Below are 21,489 nucleotides of genomic sequence, written 5' to 3' on the forward strand. Positions count from 1 at the left end.
TTTATTTTGTGAAAATAGTACAGACTGTTCAGAGAGTCACAGGGACCAGCTTGTGCTCGCCTGTCTCTGCTCTCAGCCCATCATTCACATTCTACCCCTGTCTTCCAGCCAGATCCTGGGGTGTGAGGAGTTAATGTAATATTTTGCCAGTCACGAAAAGTTAAATAGAAAATAATGTTACATTCATCATAAAAACGTATTGGGGAGTGCTTTAGTTTTTGATTTTGTATAAATTTCATCAAACTTAAAGTACTTGTTTCAAATGTTATTTCAAATGTTACAATGTCCCCCCCTTTCCCTCCCCACCCAGGTTTTACAACCCACCACATACTCTGTGAGCCTCTGACATTGGCCTCTTTGCTATTCCTCAAACAAGACACACCCCCTATCTCCTGACTTGGGCATTTTCACTTGTTTCTCCCACCCCCACTCCACCCCCAGACATGGCACCCTCACCCTCTTCATCTCTGCCTCCTGGCTTTCTTGACTTCCTTCAAGTCCCACCTAAAACCTCCCTTTCTCAGGAAGCCTTTTCCAATCCCTCTTAATTCTAGTGCCTTTCCTCTAATGTTCACTTCCAATTATTCCTGTACATAGCTAGTTTGCATATAGTTTGCAAGTTGCCTGGTAATCTCTTGAGTACAGGGCCTGTATTTTCATTTTTCTTATATACTCAGGGCTTAGCATAAGTGCCTGGCACACAGAAGGTGCTTAATAAATGTTTACTGACAACAGACAATAAAAAGTAACATTTTCATTTTATCCACAAACTTCCTAACAGCTAGCATTTACATAGTGTTTTAAGGTTTGTAAAGCTCCTGTACAAATGTTATCTCACAAATATTTTATTCTCACATCATTTTACAATTCAGGAAACTGAGGCAGAAAGCACTTAAGTGACATAACTTGCCCAGAATCATATAAGTAGTAGGAGTCTGAAGCCAAACTTGAACTCAGGTCTTCCTGACTCCAAGACCAGAGTTCTCGCCACTATACCATCTACCTGCCCAAAATTACATCACTATACTAAAAAGTCATTATAGATTCAAATCAACATCATTCAGAAGTTTAAAAAAAAAGTTAAAAGAAGTTAAAAAGTTAAAGAACTCTAAAAGAAGTTAAAAGACTAGGATTATATTTCCAGTTCTTCTGCTGGCTTTCTTTGAAATCCCAGGAAAAATAATTTAATATCTATGTGCTTTTATTTCTCCAGATACAAAAGCCGTTTCTTTCTCTCTGTGTCACTGCAATATTGTGAGGAAAAAAATCAGATGGCATTTCTGAAAGCACTCGGAACCCTTTCAAAGGAAAGTTACATGAAACTAAGGGGTCATTGTTATGAAGTGAAATAAATAATGCTGTTTCCTGGAGGATTTGTCGATATTTTCAAAGTTCCCCACACGATTAGGAGCATGTTAAAAGAATCTCACCATAAACTATTTTTCATATTTCACTTTTTAAGGTCAATTAAACTAAACATGGACAATGATTCAGGAATTGCTCCCCCCACCCCAATCCTTTGTTTTTCCAGATAAAGGAAATGAATCATATTTAATAGTTGTTTTGTAAGAACTGAGTTGTTACACTTGAATAAAGCTGCAGGAAGAAATCCTAATTATCCTAGGATTACAGACTTAGAGCGAGGCGACTTTAGAGGCCATGAAAAGTCCAACACCCTCATTTTACAGGTGAGGCCCAAAGAAGTTAAGTGACTTGGGGGTGGGTGGGAAGGATTCAAACTCCGATTTTCTTGATGGTAGGCCTAGACCTCTATCTACTCTATCAGAGGTCTCAAACACATAGCCACCACATGCAGCTCACCACACTTCTGAGTGCTGCAGAACCAGATTAAAACGTAATTGGGAAAAAGTTAAAGAAATAAATAAAAATACAGTAAAACATAGATAATTTCACATTCTAAAACTAAGTCAACATGCAACCTGCAGGGATCCTTATAGACAGATATTAATGGCCCCGTTTCTATTTGAGTTTGACACCACTGCTTTATAATTCTAATGCACCTACACCACTTCTGTCCCCCTCCCCCCCCGCAAAAGATCTAAGTTGGAGGGTACCTAAAGATATCGAATGGTCTAGTAAATTTTTTTACAAAAAGAAACAATTAACAATTTAAAATACAGGCCAACATCAATGGTTTCCATTTTTTTTCTTAAATATCTTCTTGGATATAGCTACAACCTAGCCCATTCAAAAATTCTCTTATTAAATTCTTATTCAGTCATCTGTAGGCACAGACACAGACTGATCAGACATCCTCCTTTAGAAAACAAAAAAAAAACACTGAAGTAATTAAGTAGTATTATGTCTTGGCTTTTTCTTCTCTAGCCTAGCCAAACAACTCAGCTCCTTCTAAAATCTGAGTCAGAACTTGAACCCTGTTCTTTCTGATTTCAAGGCCAATTCTATAGGGACTAACCATGCTGCCTCTAGTGGCGAGTGTGCGTATAGCACACAAACACATAATATTTACTAATGTGTAGTTGATATCAGCATAAATGGACATGCTCAAACTTTTGTCTAACTTTCACAGTTAAAAAAGCAATTGAACCAATAGACAAACTGGCATATAGACATTTTGGTGGTATATGAACACTATTATAATACCATTATAATCTCTATTTTCTATATTTTTCTATAATTGAATATTTTTATAATAAAAAATTATATTTAGAAAGAAAAAAGCTAAGAGGTCAGGTTCACTATTGTCCTTCCATTAATCTCTTAATTCTTTAGTATAAATGGGGAAATCCCACAGATGAAAACCTAACTTTCAACAATAATTTCAATGTCACTTCTCACTTAAGTTAGTTGGTTGAATTAAATTTTAGTTCCTTTCGGTTTCCCTTGCCCACTGTACTCTTAAGAGAAGCACGAGGAAGTAGAAAAGTAAGTGATCATAGGGAGACTGAGTTAAAACAAAGATGTGGCTCTTGGCCTCGGAATAACAGGGACAGATCTATCACTTTGAAACTCACATAGTCTTCTTTTTGATCTGCTGATTTCTCCTCCATTGCTCCCACTGCAGCTGTTGTGCCCCTGTGCCCACCATCAAGTGTACCCCTGTCAAAAGCCTTTATCTCCATCTCGCTGGGAAGTTTGACATCTCCAACACCCAGAGCCTCGTTCTTGTATTTCTTCACGAACTGTTCCATCTGCTTCACCTCATTGGGAGTCAACTCATGACACTTGGAAGGATCCTGATCATGAGCGGGGAGTTGCTTAGCTAACTGTTTCTTCCGATACTGGGCCCCCTCTGAGCCAGCCACAGGTTGTTTGTCCCTCGGAAGCAGCTGCATATATTGCCTAGCCTAGAGTTAAAACATAAAGAACCAGGGTCGTAAGAGAATTCAACACTCGAAAGCAAAACATTAGGGACAAGTTTTCCATTTCACTTAGGCAAGCTTTTGTTTTTATCTAAAAGAACAATAAAGGTTTCCAATATAAATAAATCCTGGGACTTTAAAAAAAAGAAAAGGAAACTTTGAGATTAGCATTAACTATTATAGACTGAACTCTATAAAGTTTTAGGCTAAATAGATCCTCTTTTCAATGTTCAGTCTACTTATTTCTGACTTCCTGATCAGTTTTAAAATGAGTCCATGTAACATTTTCCTTTACATTATATACAAATGCAGTTTTATAAAGCACACAAATATTAAAGAACTGTGAAATATGAATGTTTTTTCTTGCATTTTATTTTCATTCACACACACACACACACACACACACACACACACACACACACACACAACATTAATTCATGATGTCTTCACAAAGCCATCTTTACTCTGTTCCAAATTTCTCAGCAAAGAAACTCTCTTAAAAGACTTCTCAGATGTCCAATTTGGCTGTAGTTCTAAGAAAATTGGAGCACGCTCTGAACAGTACACTCACTTTTTTGCCCTTATACAGTAACAGAAGGGTTCCAGTGGATGCTTTCCTCAGCATCAATGACATTTACAATTACAGAAGTCATCCTTTATGGCCTTTTAATAAATGAGAAAGTTTCAAGATTTACAAGCTTGATCACAGAGTATACACAAGGTGCGTACTCTTCTCTCCTTATTAATAAAGGGAGAATATACTCCCCCTAAGGAATTAAAAACACTGACTCAGAAATCCTTGAAATATTCCCTAACATCTTCACACATGGTATTGTTGAAATAGGTAGAAAGAGTTATGAGTTCAAGCAATGGAACTTCCTAAAAGAGTTTATCTTATAAGAATAACAGACCTGAAGCTACTAATAATATGAATGAAAATGTGAAAAGCATGTAAGAACAGTGATTGATACTGGTTTCCTTACAACTTTATCAAAAAGGTCAAAAAAGAAAAACCCCAAAGCCATAAAAAAAAATCAGTTATGAACAAGGTGCCTTACACTCCATATATAGAGATCTCTTCTCTCCCTCTCCTTCTCTCCCCCTCCTTCCCTCCCTGCCACTTTTTCTTACACAAATGTATATACACACTTTTTTTTTTCCCTTTTTACTTACCAATGCTTGATTCTGGACAGGCGGAGCCCATTCATAGGTAACTGTGTTAATGGCGACATTCTTCTTGGCAGGCACAGGATTGGTCAAGATCATAACATTGCGTTTATACATGGGAATCCCATCTGTTTTCAGCTTTGCAATCAAGGTAGTGTATTTGGTGTCCTCAAAAAGTTTTCCCACTTTTCGATCTTCCTCATTGCTCATGAAAACATCGTGCTCCTCTTGGCCACATTTGCAGTTACGGCATATTTTCCTATAATTTTGGAGGAAAGCAGGCAATGTTAAGTATTCTATTTACCTACTGTGGGATAAGCCTGTTTTTGTTTCTAACAAAAATATATACACACTCACAATGGAGGCAAAAATAACACACTGTATAATTCATTTAATAGCAGTCTCCTCACTATGAAATACGTTCTGAATCACATGTCCTTCCCTTCCCCCCATTCCTAAACCAAATATCCTAGCCAAAACCATTCCTTTCTCTATTTTCAGGTTAACACTCTGCTGCTACTATATAAGGACAAAAAGGAAGATTTGTCTGCCAAATACCAAGCCCTGCATTCTCACAGTCTTTCCCTACCTCTTCTCCAATGGTACTCCTCTTCCTATATCAACTGTGGTCTCTCAGGCCTTCAGTTCAAAGACACAAATCATCTTTACAATAAGGCCATTCTGCATATACATTGCATTCAGCTGAAGTCAATCACCAAAGGCCTTCTTAATACTTCCAAATCCAAGACCCCTTAACCCCTTGAAGGATCCAAGTGACTGGCTACAATCTAGAGGTCATATTCCTCTTACAGCAATGGACCTCAAAGCTCTTCTTCTTCCAGCATCACATTTTCCAACTTGACTAAAGAAGTCCATCACTGAATTTCCTTTTACTGAAATACCCCTTATATGGAAATAACCATTTGTCAATACATACTTAAACTACTACTACTAGAAAAAGGAGGACTATATACTTGTTGGGGGGTGGGGAGGAATAGAGAAGACAAAGAACAACCTGGAATGAGTCAACAAAAGACTCACAGAATATGAGAGTTGAAAAGGACCAGTGCGGTCATCTAGCGCAACCCCAACCCAAAAGGAATCCTTATTATACAACATTCAACAAGTGGTCATTTAGCTTCTGCTTGAAGAATTCCAAGAAGCAGAAACCTATTCTGTCTCAAGGTAGCCCATTTCACTTTTGGACAGCTCTAATTATTTTCAGATTTTAGAAGGAGCTGAGTTGTTTGGCTAGGCTAGAGAAGAAAAAGCCAAGACATAATACTACTTAATTACTTCAGTTTTTTTTTTGTTGATATCAAACTTATATTGAGGTTTCCAATTGCTCCTGCTTCTGCCCCTGGGGCCAAAATATTAACAAGACTATCCCTCTTCCCCATGGTAGCCCTTCAAATACTAGAAGACAGCTACCATGACCTTACTGAGTATTCTGTTCCTCAGGCTAAGCGTATCCAGTTCTTTCAACCAATATTACATCCTCAATGCCCTTTCACCACATTGGTTGCCTTCTTCTGAATGTTTTCCCTTTCAACAATGTTCTTTAAATGTGGTACCTAGAACTGATCACAATACTCCAGATATGTCTAATGAGAATAGAGTACAGTACTCAGACACCAAAGAACACCTGAGAACACAGAAGAACTATGGGCTTTAGGACATGGAAAGATGGAAAATGTTAATGGATTGTGAAAGATGGACCAACATTTATCTCAGCTATGTAAACAGACTCAGAAGTTACTCTAGAAGCAGAATCTTGGACTTGGTAGCAATGGAAAATGAGTTATGAAATCAAAAGATCAAGTGATCTGAATAAAAACACTGAACTAAACCACCATCCCAATCACACACACGTCTATAAACATTTAAAATTGCAAAGCATTTTACGAGCTCTCTTTCATAGGTGTGTAACTATGTGTGCTCTGTGCATCCCCAAGATACTATTTTCAGTCTCAAAATAACATTATTGAGGTATGCATATTAATATTACCCCCATTGTTTAGAAGTGAAGGGGAAGCTTCAAACAGAACTGCCATCAGGCATCATGTACAATGGACTTTGGTTACGCTGCTACATTAAGTTAGTGGTGAAGAGGCTATGTTTCATCTAAGGGAGGAGAGAAAAAGCAAGGTGAGACCAGTGACCTGAAAATACAAACAGGTCAAGGTCAATAAGAGGTAATCTGAGATTGGGCTTAGATAGGGTCAAACAGTACTAACCAAAGAATCTTTTCTCTAGCCTTGTGTATTTGAGAAACTTGTCCTTTTCTCCTGAGATTATTTCCCTAGTAGGGCTTTTTAAATATTAACTGTGTCTCATTAAAAGAGGTAGTCTTCCTGGTCCAGTAAGCAGGAAAGAAATGAAAGTTCTCTGGAGTCCCTGGTGAAAACTTGTGACAGCAAAGAGTAAAAGGAAAGTATCTTTGAAGAAGGGCTCTAGAGTTTAGCAAGAGAAGCTATTCTGAAATTCCTAAAGACATTTCTTCATAGTCTCCCCTTTAAAATGAAAGTATTAAGATTCTACATTCTTTTTTTTAATCACACCAACATATCCAAAATGGAACTCATCTTTCCTCCTCCTGCAAACTTCCCCATTTCAGCTAGAGACACCATCAGGTAGGTTTGCAGCCTCAGATGTCTTTGATCCATTCCACTCCCTATGCATATACTATTATATACATATGCATAATCGCTAATTCTTGTTAATTCTACCTTCACACATCTCTTGTGTTCATCATTTTCTTTCCACTCATGACCATTACCTTAGGTTCAGGCCCTCCCTGCTTCTCATCTGGTTTACTATAATAGGCTCCTAATTAGTTTCCTCTGCTTCCAGGTTTTCCTCTTTCTATTTCATTCTCCACAGAGCTTGCAAAATAATCTTCCTTAGGACACAAGTATGACTGTGTTCCTCCTGCTCTACTCATAAATCTTCAGTGGCTCCCTATTACCTCTAGGATAAAATACCAAATTAAGACTGAAAACTGAAAGAACCTTAGAAATAATTCATTCCCAATCTCTATCTTATATATAAGGAAACTGAGGGCTGAAGAGAGTTTTCATGACCTATCCAAAGGTCACAGAGATAGCAAGCAGCAGAGCAAAGCTTTGAATGCAGGCACTCTAGCTCCAAATTTAGTACTTTTGCCAATTACATGTGTATGTGTGTGGAAAGGGAGAGGGGAAAGGATGAGGGGAAGACTAAGAGAGGAAAATGGATGACCACTTCCAGAAGAGGTGAGGAAGAAGATCCATCTGAGAATGAGTCATCAACCTGAAACTATGGAGAAAAGCTGGCAGGTCTCCTGGCTAGGCTTACATAATATAAATTTGTTTGGCTTACAGGCTATTTGTACAGTTCACCACGTGACAATTAACATTAATTGTAGGAGTTGTGCAAAGAGGTTTATTAGTGCCTTATCATCCTTTTTTTTTTTTTTGCCAACCCACACCTAATTAAGTGAGGAGAGACAAAGTATAAAGAGGAAGGAGCATCAGAGAAGGAGTCACGGGATCACAAAAATAGTAGGAAGGCATTGTAGAAACCATCTTGTCCAACTCCCTCATCTTCCATTTCTAGAACATGCCCCTTCTTTCCTCCGACACTGCCACTACTGGTGCAGGGTCTTATCAGCCCCATACCTAGATTATTCTAACAGCCTGCTGGTGAGTCTATCTGCCTTAAGTCTCTCCCCTGTCCAATTCATCCTCCTCTCAGACACCAAAGTGATTTTCCTAAAGCACAAGTCCAACTATCACCCTTACACTCGATAAACTCCACTGGTTCCTTATCACTTCCAGGACAAAATACAAAACCATCTGTTTAGCATTCAAAGCCCTTTATAACCTAGCCCCCTCCTACCTTTTCAGGCTTCTCACACCTTACTCCCCAACGATGTGCTCTTTGATCCTGTGACACTGGATCCTTGGCTGTCCCAAGAATAAGATACTCTGTATCTCTTAGCTCTAGACATTTTCTCTGGCTGTCCCCATACCTGGACTGCTCTCTCTCCTCATCTCTGCCTCCTGGCTTCCTTCAAGTTCCAACTAAAATCCCAGCTTCTATAGGAAACCTTTTTCAATCCCTCACAATTTGAGTGCATTCCCTTGGTTAATTATTTTCTTTTTTTATCCTATTTACAGCTTGTTTGTACATATTTATTACTTGTTTCCCTCCTGCAAGTGTTAACTCCTTCAGGGTTGGGACTGTCTTTTGCCTCCTTTTGTACACCCAGTGCTTAGCCGAGTACCTGGCATATGTTGTTGTAGTTCAGTCCTTTTCAGTCATGTCTGACTCTTCATGACCCTATTTGGGGTTTTCTTGGTAAAGATACTGGAGTGGTTTGCTATTTCTTTCTCCAGCTCATTTTACAGATGAGAAAACTGAGGCAAACAGGTTCAAGTGACTTACCCAGGGTCACATAGCTAGTATATGTCTGAGGCCAGATCTGAACTCAGGGAGATGAGTCTTCCTGACTCCAGGCCTGGCACTCTACTTTACCACCTCACTATATGCCCACACCTGGGACATAGTAGGTACTTAATAAACATTTATTGAATGACTAAGGAAGAAAATGAGGGTAGTTAAATATATATGCCTTGCTTTAAAGGCAACACTCTTCGCCAAAATGCAAACCTCTAAAATGAGGAGCTGGAGGGCTAGTGGGAAACTAGAATCAGAAGATGTAGAGGTAAACCACTGGATGTCTCTGGGGCTTTCTTTTATGTAAAAGAGGGCAGTTAAACCCCAGGTCATTCAAGGAATAAGTGTCAGAGGTGGGATCTGAACCAACCCTCTGGGATGCTGCCTATGTGAAACAGAGCCAGTCGTACATATCACCTGTCTGGGCCTCAGCTTCCTCACCTATAAAATCCCAAGTGTCTTCAATGGGTCCCTTCTATCTCTTAAGTCTATAGATGGAATACAGTATATATGTCTGAAGAACAGTAATGTGAAAAGTCTGGAAATAAAGATTGGAGCTAGCCTTTAAAGCCAGAGTTCTTAACCTTTTTTGTGTTATAGGCCCTCTGGCAATCTAGTGAAATTGCTGGATGGGCCCATCCTCAGAAAGAGAATTTAAGGAAATATTAAATTTCAGTGAAAGGTTAGTGAAAATAAAGATGCATTTTTCCCACCCAAGTTCATGGATCCCCTGAAATCTGTCCAAGGTCTCCAGATTAAGAATCCCTGCTTTAAAATGTCAGAAAGAAGAATCTACATTTTATCCTAGAAGCAGTTGGGAACCACTGAAGCTTTCTCAACAGAGTGATTTGGTCAGACTTCATACCTGTAGGAATATAAATTTGGTAGCTAAAGATTCCAAACTTAGCTTAGGGTCACTGATACAGATGTGCTTCAGTTAACTAGAGATGCTGCTATTTTGAAGTGTGTGTGTAAAATCACATTTTAGAAAGCTACACAAATTATTTCATGTAGCTCCATAATAATGAACATTTACATAGCACTTTACACAAAGAAAAAAACAACAGCCTTTGACATAATTTCATATGAACCTCATGATAGACGACCTTATGATCTTAGCTAGGGTATGAATGATTAGTCCTCTTTTACATAAAGGAAAGCCCCATAGAAGTCCTGTGGTTTACCTCCACATCTTCTGATTCTAGTTTCCCACTAGCCCTCCAGAGTTTCTCATTTTAGAGGTTTTTATTTTTGTATATATTTTTGCCTTAAAGCAAGGTATATATCCTGAAATAGTTATTTCAGAACCCTAGGGAGAGTACAAACTACTTTTATTATCCACACAACTTTGGTTTGAATTCTGTACTTTGCAATTAACAGTCAGCACATGCCCGTTTGGCTCTCAAAGATTTCTTGCTCATGGCTGTTATCTTACACTCCCATCTAGTGGAAAAAAAGGGCAAGTTATCTTTCTGAGATTTCTAGTCATTTCATCCTGTCTTTTGCAAATGCTCAGAAAGGGATTTTTGATACTGTTTAAATATGTTATTGTTGGACCTAATTGAAGACTGTTTCTCTGAAGAGATGTTTAAAAAAAGGTTTTTAAGTTTAAAAAATTTTAAATATGTAATATTTTGTCAAAGAGACTTCTATCTAGGAAGTAGACCTTGCCAACAAAAGTGCTGCCCAAACCTACATCTAGGTATCGCTTTTCTGTCCACTCACCAAGGTCATCCTTAGAGAAGCACACAGAGATACTGTGTGGCCAGTCCTAGATCCTAAGAGCCAAGATTGATTACAATGAGTATCAAAGTAGAAATGAAATCACAAAAATGCTCCTGCAGCCAAAAGTAATATGGAAAGGAAAAAAGTAAGATGACAATTCCCTTGCAGTCTAGAAGGCTTAGTGTCTGATTGTATGCACAGGTGCATAATCCTTTCACCCTCTGTCTTTTTACCTTTCTAAAAACAGCTAAACACCACCTCCTCACCAAGAATCTTCTCCATTTCTGCCATTAGTCAATAACATATGGCATCCATTCAGCATGCCTTAGAGAAAAGGCTCTGTCATTTAAAATGTATCATCAAGGATATACAAATTCATCTATAGGTTCTGCCAATAGGCACACACTTTCCTTTCTCAAACCACAGTGAAAGAGAGAGCAGCATAGCCTTGACTGAATGGGCACTACAAGACTTTGGGTCAGACTTGTAATAGATCTTTTCAGCTTGTGGTTAAAATGGAGAACAACCCACTGCCTACAGTGCACTGGTAGTAGGTAGAAGGTAAACTACAAATAGAATCAGGATCTTAAGAGTGGATGGATGATTGGAATTAATCCTTTTTAGCATTTACTTTATGGAAGGGAAAAGCCTAGTTTTTAAACTTGAGATACACAAGCTTCTATTTTAAATTTTAACCTTTTCAAAGTCACAAGGAAAGGTTTTAATATTTGAGAAGCAATATTGCATGGTGGATAGAAAGCTGGCCTTAAAGTCAGAAAGATGAGGTCAAGTTCTGCTTCTGACAGTTGCTCAGTGACCCTGGCCAAGTCAGAAGAAAGGGATCCCTGCCAACAACATAAAAGACTGAGAAAACTCCAAATAAAAAGCATCTATGTTCTACTGTATTTTTAATTTATTCTACTAAACATTTCCCAATTACATGTTAAGCTGGTTCAGGCAGCAAAGGAGTTTTGTAGCAAGGATTACCTTTCCTCTAGTACAAGACGACAGGGAATTCACATTCACAGAGTGAATTTCTTCACCCAGGAATTCTCCCTTCACCAGTGAAATCAGAGGTCTGGTCCCTATCTAGTTGTTATCTCTATCCTTATACTTGAAAATATTTTTGAGATCTTTAAAAAAGAAAATCATTTGGAAGACAACCAATGATTGAAAAAATCCCCACACTCCATCACCTGCCCTGGCTACTGTCTCCTTTCATTATCCATTCATCCCTTAGTGAACCTGGTCAGCCTTACCCATTCTATGCTTGAGCCTCACTTCCTTTGTCCTCTTGTTGCTCACACTCTGCCAACCTCAACAGTCAGTTGCTCCCACTATCCATCTTCTCCTCGACTCAAATATTATGAACTGCACTACAAGTCTCCCAACCATGCTCCCTGGGTCCACTACAAATTTTTGCTATTTAATCTCAATTAGGTCTTCTCTGTATCAAGGCAATCTTTTTCATTCTTCCCAACTTATTTTCTACCATTTCACTTTCTTCTTTCTTTCTTAAATCTGCTCATAAATCTCAACTGAGGATCTCACCTTATACTTAATGATAAATTTCAGATCATTCCCTTTGAGCTGCCTTTTCCTGTCCTCATCCCACTTTGACATCATCACCCACCCTTAAATCTAGACTCTGATGAAGAGATGGGTCTTCTCAACAAGGCCAGCCTTCTACACATACCTTAGATCCAATCCCTCCCATATTCTCCAGTAGATGAACTTGCCTCCCTCCTCTTCCCTTAATCTTCAATATTTTCTCTAGCTATTGGTTCTTTCCTTGTTGCTTATAAACATGCCCAAGTCTTCCCAATCCTTAAAAAAAAACACAAACCTCACTAGATTCCACTACCCAGATAGTTCTCCCTTTCTCAATCTAACTCTCTGAAAAAGTTGTCTACACTTGATGCCTCCTCTTCTCTTTTCAATCTCTCTGAAAATCTTTTTACATCTGGCTTCCAACCTGTCTTACATTTAAATCTTTTATAACCTGGCCTCATCCTATCTTTCTAGCCTTCTTACATAATAGTAATCCTCTTCATATATAGCAATTACAGTCTTTTCATAACAATCTCCTTACTGTTCCTCAAACTTGTTCTCCTTCCCAACTCCATGACTCTAGTGGCTATCTTCCATTTCTAGGATGGTCTCCCTGACTTCCTTCAAGACTTAGCATCAGTTAAGCCATCTGAATGAGGTCCTTCCTGATCCCCTCATGCCTTCCCCTACACAAAGATTCTAGCTAGCTATCTTTCCAGTCACCTGTCTATATGGAAAAAACATATTAACATATGTATATATTTCCCTCTTTGTAATACATATTATATATTAAATATATATACATACATTTGTGTATACCTACATTGTATATATTTTCCCCTCTTTGTAATATAAGCTCCTTGAGGGCAGGGCCTGCTCCACTTCTGCTTTTGAATCCTCAGTACACAGCACATAACTTAATAAATGTTTGCTTGTTTTATTGATCTATAACTTACAGTCTTAGAAAGCTGCCAGGCCAACGAGAAGTTAAGTGCCTTGCACATAATCCCACAGTTCACATGTGTCAGAGGAAGGAAAGGAACCTAAGACTTCCTGAACCCAAGGCCTGCCCTGTATTTCCTATTCCAGACCGCCTCTCAAAACAAATACACACGTATACACATTTAAAGAGCAAACTTAAACTTCACACTTTTCATGTTCCAACTCTGGTGGTTAAGTAAGAAGTACTGTAACAAAATATATAAAATCCAGTGTAAATGACTTATCTTTATAGAATATTACATAAACACTCAAAATCAGAGGGGTGATAAAGTACTATTCAGTAGCAGCAGCAGCAGGGGCTAGGTGGTGCAGTGGATAGAGTTCCAGGCCTGGAGTCAGGAAGACCTAATTCAAATCCAGCCTAGCACAACTTTTACTAGCTGTGTGACCCTGGGCAAGTCACTTAACCCTGCTTGCCTCCTCAGTTTCCTCATCTGTAAAATGAGCTAGAGAAGAAAATAGCAAACCACTCCAGTATCATTGCCAAGAAAAACCCCAAATTGGGTCATAAAGAGACAGACAGGACTGAACAACAACAAATAACACTTTAAGGCTTGACTTTACAAATAAATCTTCTCACTTGATCCTCACAACAATCTTGTGATGTACATGCTATTACTAACCCCATTTTACAGACGAGGAAACTGAGAAACCAAGAGGTTGAATGCCTATTCAGGGTCCCAAAGCTAATGTCCTAGGTGACATTGAAACTCAAGATTCCTGACTCAAAGTCCAATACTCGATCCACTGTATCACCTGGTCGTAATTCCTCCACCTCTCCTATTTTACAGTTAGTTAAGCATCAGAAAGACAACTCCTGCAACAGCTTTTCTGAGACAACTAAGTGGAACTTCAGTTAAGAGAAAGGGGATCCTTGAAATGCTGCCAACAGTAAGAGTGCTTTAAAGACCTGACCAGGGCATGGTTACAAACTATAATTTTAAATAGTTAGGAGATGGTCTTTGGTAACAAGCATATACATATATGGTTATTGCTGCTGAATCTGATAGAAGCACATGCATTAATCCATTTTTGGATGAGCAGGATTTTTTTGTCTGCTCAAAACCAATTTGAACAGAAGCCTATTTTATATTCCAAACTTTTCTCCTAGCAATTTGGAGCTGTTTTTACTTTTCTATTAATAATCCCAAGAACTTCATATTAACTATAGCTGAAATAAGATAACTATACTTGGACATTTGTAAGAATACATAACCTTAGACCTTTTTACTTTAGTGTTTATTTTCTAAGTGCTCAGCACTCAATAAACATTTGTTGGTTGGCTGATATCCATTGGAAGCCCCCAACTTTCAGGTAGCTACTTTCTAATTCTCCTTATCAGTGGAGGGATAGGATACAGTGTCGGTAAAGAAGAGAAGAGACAACAAAGTTTCTTAATTACAAGTGGTAGTAACAGTGGTGACAATAATAGTAAAATGTATAGTAAAACTAAGCGCTTAACTCACTGGCCATTCAAACAGTCCTATGAGGTCGTCAGTATAGGTAATATTTTCATCATCATTTTACAGATAAAAAAACTGAGTCTGAGACTTAAATAACTTGCTCATTATCACACAAGTTGTGAGCCTCAGAGGCATCAGTCTCTGTTCTCTCCAAATCTGGTGCTTTTCCCATCATACTGCCCAGCTTCCCAATGGAGGACCTGGTTTTTGCTCCCCCAAAGTCTTCAAATTATTAGAACGTAGGATGGGAAGAGAGGAAGAAAGGAGCCAGGGAATCAAGGGAGGGGCTACCACTTCCCGCTGGTATCCCTTCTCCAGCAGTTATTCTGGCAGACTTCACAGAGGAGACATAACAGGAGCAAGCAGCTTAGAAATTTACCCAGAAAATCCTGAAAAATCTATCCACAGATCCCAACTCTGGGGTTGGGAACTTCTCAGATCAAATGAGAGGGAGCCAAAGAAACTTAATGGCAAAAGTCTGATATGATGGAAAGAACATAGGGAATCAGGAAACGTACAATCTAGTCCTGGCTCTAGGACCCTGAATACTTTGCCTCATCTATAAAATGAAGAACTTAAACTATATCATCTCTAAATGATTTTCTCTCTATATAATTTTATCATCTGATAATTCAGCTTTTAGTCTTTTCCTCTACTTATCATACTCTTGTTTGAGAGGAAAGAAGAGGGCTGCCAATACCTGGGTGCCATTCAGGTTTGCCAAACCACAATATTTTGACTCTCCTCACTGATGTCAAAATTTTCCTTTGAAGGTGAATTTGGTCTTCAGAAATAGCCAGATCATTTGAATTAAATTTGACAAATGTATTGAATTTTTTTAAATTTTTTTAACTGAATTTAAGATGAGTAAGACCAAAATAAAGTAATGACAACCTCCTGATAACGTGATTAATAACACCTAAAAGGGCAATGTGTCTAAAGAGAAAGCCCATATGTTTAAAGGAACGGCACCATTTGGGGGGAATATATAAGGAGCCTGCCGAAGTAGCATTTCTAAAGTACAAGTCACTAGGATATGTAAATTCTGGTAGACATTGTTCAAATGATCAAATTCATTATCTCTTTATTAAACTTTGTAGTTTCCTACCAGTGGGCAGCAGAGCTATATAGGTTCCTTATCTATTAAAGTAGCAGCCCATCAGTGAGAGTAGGGTCAAAAGCACCACTCGGAGTATCACATGATAGTTGTAATACATGTATTATTCACTACATTTGGGAAATAGTACTGCTCTAAATACATTTCCTGCTGGGTGACTGAAATCACAAGAGCCTAATGCCCTTTGCGCTTGTATGTACCATTTCTGTGACTAACTAAGGATGTTGACCTCTAATTTTTTTTTTTCGTATAAAAGTTATCACCTACATTAACGTGTTAAGGGATAATCAACGAGTAAAAGGAGATGTCTAGAGGGTCAGAGTGGTGGCTCTGAGCTTCAACTTTACCAAAAGAGCAAAAGCAAAAAAAAAAAAAAGAAAACAAACAAAAATCCTGGGATATCCAGGTGGAAGGCAGAAAAGTAGATAACAAAGAATGCTAATAAGTAAGTTCTATGCAAACTGAGGGACTCAAATAGATATACTCAAATAGATATACAAATAGATATACACTCTCATGTACTGTATGAGAGTGAGGCCAAAGTTCAGCCTGAGTGGAAGTAACTATTAAGAAAAATAAGTCACCATCACTGCCACCACCATTTACAAAATGCTTCAGGGCATTCTCTCCTTTGAGCCTCATGAAACACCTATGTGCTAAGTATTACAGGCGCCATTATCCCCATCTGGCAGAAGAGGAAACTAAGGCTTGGGGGATGGTTATGTGACTTGCCCAAGTCCACAGCAAGTTAATGTCAAAGGAAAATTCAAACCCAAGTCTTCCTGACTCCAACCCCCCACTCTTAGCAGAAAGGTTTGTGCCATGTCAGCCAGAGTGTTCGGTATTTGCTCCTGGAGGCAAGAGGAAGTCACTGGAGTTTATTCAGTAGAAGAATGACAGGATTAGACTTGCCCTTTAGGAAAATGACTTTAAGTGGATGAATGGAGGATGGACTGGAGTGGGAAGAGACTTAAGACAGGCAGACCCACCAGCAAGCTACTGCAATAACTAATGAGGGACCTGACCTAGAGTGTTGGTAGTGTGGGGAGGAGAGAAGAGGCTGTATTCCAGAGGTATACAAAGCACTTTACAATTACTACCTCATGGGATCCTCACAATAACCCTAGGAGGTAGGAGCTATTATTATCCCCATTTGAGGAAGCTGAGGCAGACAGAGGTTAAGTAACTTGCCCAGGGTCACACAGCCAGTAAGAGTCTGAAACTGGATCTGAACTCAGGTCTCTCTGGACTCCAAGCCCAGTGCACTATCCACTGTGCCACCTGGCTGCCTCAATCTGAACATCTTCTCCGAAAAACAATTTAAGATTAAACTGTTTTTATACCCTTTGAATTACCAAGTTCCAACACTGCTGATCCCAAACAAACTACTGTTCCTTTGTGGTCAGGGAAAATTCAACTTGTACCTGGAATTAAAAGTACCTTGCAATGAGAAAGGGAAAAGACTTCCCATCCACTCAAAGAGAGAAGGCCCTGGGCTGTGTTTGGCTGCCTGGAAAGAGGTACTCAAAACTAAGGAATCTCTAACTAAGAATCACTGAATCAGGACAAAGCTGAATTCTGTGTTTCTTCTGGGTGCCTCAAACTGCCCAGCTGTATGTAGTTCATAATTTTACACCCCAGTGATTTTGTTGCACTCCAGACGAATGGTCTACAGTGAGTTAGTAGTGACATGTTTTTCCCCATAGGGTGGGACATGGGGAGGGTACAGAGGGACAGAAGGCTATGTCTCGGAGGCTGTCACCACAAGAAAGAGCCCCAAGCTCCGTCTCTAGTCCTGGAAGTAAAGTCAAGAGGATAAGTAACACATTTTGTGATAGCCCAGACTATAAAGGCCAGAATGAAGAGAGAAACTTGTCTGACTCACATCCAAAGGAAGATAGATAGATTCTTGTCTCAGCTGACCTTGGAAAAACCATGATACATATGAGGGCTTGTCTAAGGCTCGTTGTCTTTTATGGTTATTAATAAATTCTGAGGTTACATCTGGGTGAAATCATTAGTCTTTGTATAGTAGAATGGAAATGAGCAATTCTTTTTACATATCAAAGATCTGCCATTGTTGAGCTTTGAAAAATCATAACTGTGTCAGGGAAGATTTAGGCTAAATTAGTAATTCCATTTGAGATTAGCCAGAGGTTGTGACGCTGGATGATAGGAGAAAGAGGTAGGAGAATAAGCCAAAAAGATTTTCAGCTTAGGTCTTTGAAGTCTCTTATCAATTCTATTGGCAAGTCAATGTAAAATTAATTCAGCGACCCTTTTTTGTTGTGATTATCAATCATATATATGTTTCATATAAAGATACACACATATTAAGCATATGCATGTGTATGTGTATTTGTGTGTCTATGTATGGCTTATGAAAATCCCAAATCTGCCCAAGTTCACCTAAAAAAACGTATTGATAAAATGACAAAGGTCTCATGTATTAAATATATTATATCTGACATAAATTCAATATCTAAACCTAATTTCTGTGTCCAAGTCCAAATCATCTATCTCTTCAGAGTAAGAAGACAGTTTAAAAATTCTCATTTTTATGAGAAAAATTAGACTGTAAGAACATGTAACAGAAAAAAAAGTACACAGATTCAGAATTAAACCACTAAAACAGAAATCTTGACATTTTTTTCACAGGCCTTTCTTACTTAGTCTGGGGCAGAGATGGGGAAGTCTACAACCTACCAAAAAGGATAGGAATCCCAGGACTGTGAAATGACAAGTACATTTAGGCCCAGTAGAGGGCAGTGTGGCCTCTCACAAAGTTAGGCAAAATCGTCTCTCATAGAACGTTCCACCAACCTCAGGAAATTGAAGTACTCCCAACATCCAACTTTATATTTACAGATTTTACCTTTCGAAAGCATTCTAGAAACATGACTTCCTTGAGAAGAAAACATAAGGAAGTACAATTATAAAGTCCCTTTGAAGGTGCATTGAAATCCCTTGGAAGGTATTTGCTTTAAACATAAAGGCTCACACATCGGCAGAGACGGAAAATGTGTATCTCACTGGGGGAAGGGGTAATCAGAATGCATGCCATCTTGGCATGGGGAGAGGAGAGAGATGGGGAGAAAATTTGGAACTCAAAATCTTGTGGAAATGAATGTTGAAAACTAAAAATAAGTAACTTGATATATAAAAAAAGAAAGAAAAAAGAAAATGTATCTCATCGCTAGCTACTAAAAATATCTGGAATGCTATGATGCTTCTCAAATAATATTTATGCTGTAAATAGAATATTCAAGCATTCTGATAATACTCTCTTTCCCTTCTCTATCTGGAAAAAGCTACTTCTTTAAGAACAGTACTCTGAGGCAGAGATATCAGACATGTACACCCTCTGACCACAGCTGAAATCAGATTAAAACGTAATTAGGAAATACTTAACAAATAAACAAAAATACAGTAGAACACTGATAATATTGCATTTTAAAACTAAGTCAGTACGTGGCCTGGAGGGATCCTTAGTGGAGGGCTTGGAAGCCTGTTTCTATCCCTGAGCTCCTGCTAAGAGCCTCTAAATTTGAGAAGCACTACGTTCTTATATGATTGTGTTTTTTTATAATAACCAACTAGGAATGTCAGATGACCACGGCTGAGAAGAGCTCCCCAGGAAAATCTATATACCATTCTTTGATGAGTTTAACCATTACATAAATGAATGAGATTCATGCCAGCATACAGGAAAATCAAGTTTTCTTCCTTACAATGTTTCATATTTTTCCTTAGCAGTTAAAATTATTGCTCAAAAACTTTCAGAGGCCTGAAACAACATTCACTAATCCCAACTATTATATAGCTGGTTGTTTTCTACCCCTCGTGAAAAATGTACAGTGTTACCACAATTTTATTTTAAATAATGATCCATTTAAATAATGATCCATTAATCATACCCATGAAAATACTCAAAGGCACAAAATTAATTGTAGTATTTTGTATTTTATTTTATTAAGGAGAGTAAGGCCATCTGTCATGAGCACCTTTCTCCTTTATTCTAGGACTCAAAGCCCCACCATGCCATTTCCCATTCTTTCCTCCTTTTGTAGTCTCTGAGGAAGAGCTGTTCCTTCTTTCTGTTCTCTCCGAATTATCCTTTCCAACTCCTCCTGGGGCTTGCCACTTTTGATTATTCTCTCTGGCTTTTTCATTGTCGTTCTGTCTTATCTACTTAGCTCCTTTCCTATTTCCTATGAACAATCCCAGGTCTCTGAAATCCTTAAAAACAAATCAAAAACCCTTCCACTGACCCTGCCAAACCCTCCCATTCTGACCCCTTTATAACTAAAGTTTTGCTGCCTATTATACTAGCAGGTTCTACTTTCTTAACACCCCTATCACCAAACTTTCTCTCTCCAAGGTTATCAACTATATATTATTTGCTAAATCCAGTGGTCTTTTCTCAGTCCATATAGTTTGTGACCACTCTGTATGTTGCCTGCAGTACTCTCAAGTAAGGCCCAAACCAGATTGAAATATAATTGGCAATACTTATATTCGAAATATAATTGGGAAAAATTTAACAAAATAAATTAAAATATAATAAAATTCTGTTTAAGATCATCCTTCCCTCCTGGAAATTTCTCTTCCTTAGCCTCTGGGACCTGGCTCTCTCCAACCTCTTCTCTCCAGCTCTTTCCTCTCGGTTTCCTTTGCTAAATGATCAAATATCTTCCATTCCGTAACTAAAGGTTAATCTCCAAAGCTCAGATCTGCACCTTCTTCAATTCCTTCTTTCAACACCCTCTCATCTTATTAGTTTATACGTGTTCAATGACCATTTCTATGCAGACAATTCTGTTATTTATAGAAGCAGCCCAATCTTTCTCTTAATTAAATGCTACTTCCTCAACTTCCTGTTGGGCATCTTCAACTGAATTGTGCCATGGGCATTTTACAGTTTCTAACCCTCCTCGCCCCCTAAATCCTTTAAACCTCCCCATTTCTGGTGAAGAAACCACTATCCTTCCAATAATCCAGCCCCAGAAATATGCTTTACTCTTCCTCCCCACTCCCCACACCCCCACCACATGCAATCAGATGCTGTCTCATCAAGTCTGCTTCTACCACATATATGATATTTATTCCTTTCTCTCTAACCACATGGCCACCACCCCAGCTCAGTCCTTCATCACTTCTCCTAGGCTAATGCAATACCTTCTGAATTGGTCTTTCTGCTTCCGGGCTCACATTCCTATAATCCAATCTCTATACAGTTGCCAAAATAATTTTTCTGAAGCACCATAGGTTTAATTATTTTACTCCTTTGCTTAAACATCTTCAGTGGCTCCTGCTTCTTTCTATGATAAAAATGTAACGCACATGAAATATACAGCTACTTAGAATATGGTTTCTACCAGCCTTTCCTAACTTATTTCACATTATGCCCCTTTTACACATACACTGCATGCCACTCATTCTCCAAACTTAGCATTCCATCTCCATGCCCCCATTGCCTATACACAAGCTATTCTCCATGCCTGGAACATACTCCCTCTCTTCTCATCCCTTTCTCCTAGAATCCTGAGTTTCTTTCAAACCTCAGCTCAGGTGTTAACGCTTATGAGAAGTCCTTCCAGATCATTCTATATGTTCATGATCTCTTCTCTGTCCAGTTACTCAGGTTAAATTCAAGTTAACTACTCCCTCAACTCTTCCC

At 38.6% G+C, this 21,489-nt stretch overlaps 1 protein-coding gene across 2 annotated transcripts in view; it reads right to left on the minus strand.

Moving 5' to 3' along the window:
* TES (testin LIM domain protein) overlaps positions 1-21,489 on the minus strand; it is a 77,314-nt gene that overhangs the window by 12,561 nt on the left and 43,264 nt on the right. For both annotated transcript variants that reach the window (XM_036761580.1, XM_036761581.1), the window contains exons 3-4: positions 4,518-4,770; positions 2,997-3,329 (exon numbers count right to left, since the gene is read on the minus strand). In XM_036761580.1, coding sequence (XP_036617475.1) covers positions 2,997-3,329; positions 4,518-4,770 — 586 coding nt within the window. The remainder of the gene's footprint in view (positions 1-2,996; positions 3,330-4,517; positions 4,771-21,489) is intronic.

This window comes from Trichosurus vulpecula, chromosome 5, assembly GCF_011100635.1.
Source record: "Trichosurus vulpecula isolate mTriVul1 chromosome 5, mTriVul1.pri, whole genome shotgun sequence".
NCBI classification, from domain to species: Eukaryota; Metazoa; Chordata; class Mammalia; order Diprotodontia; family Phalangeridae; genus Trichosurus; species Trichosurus vulpecula.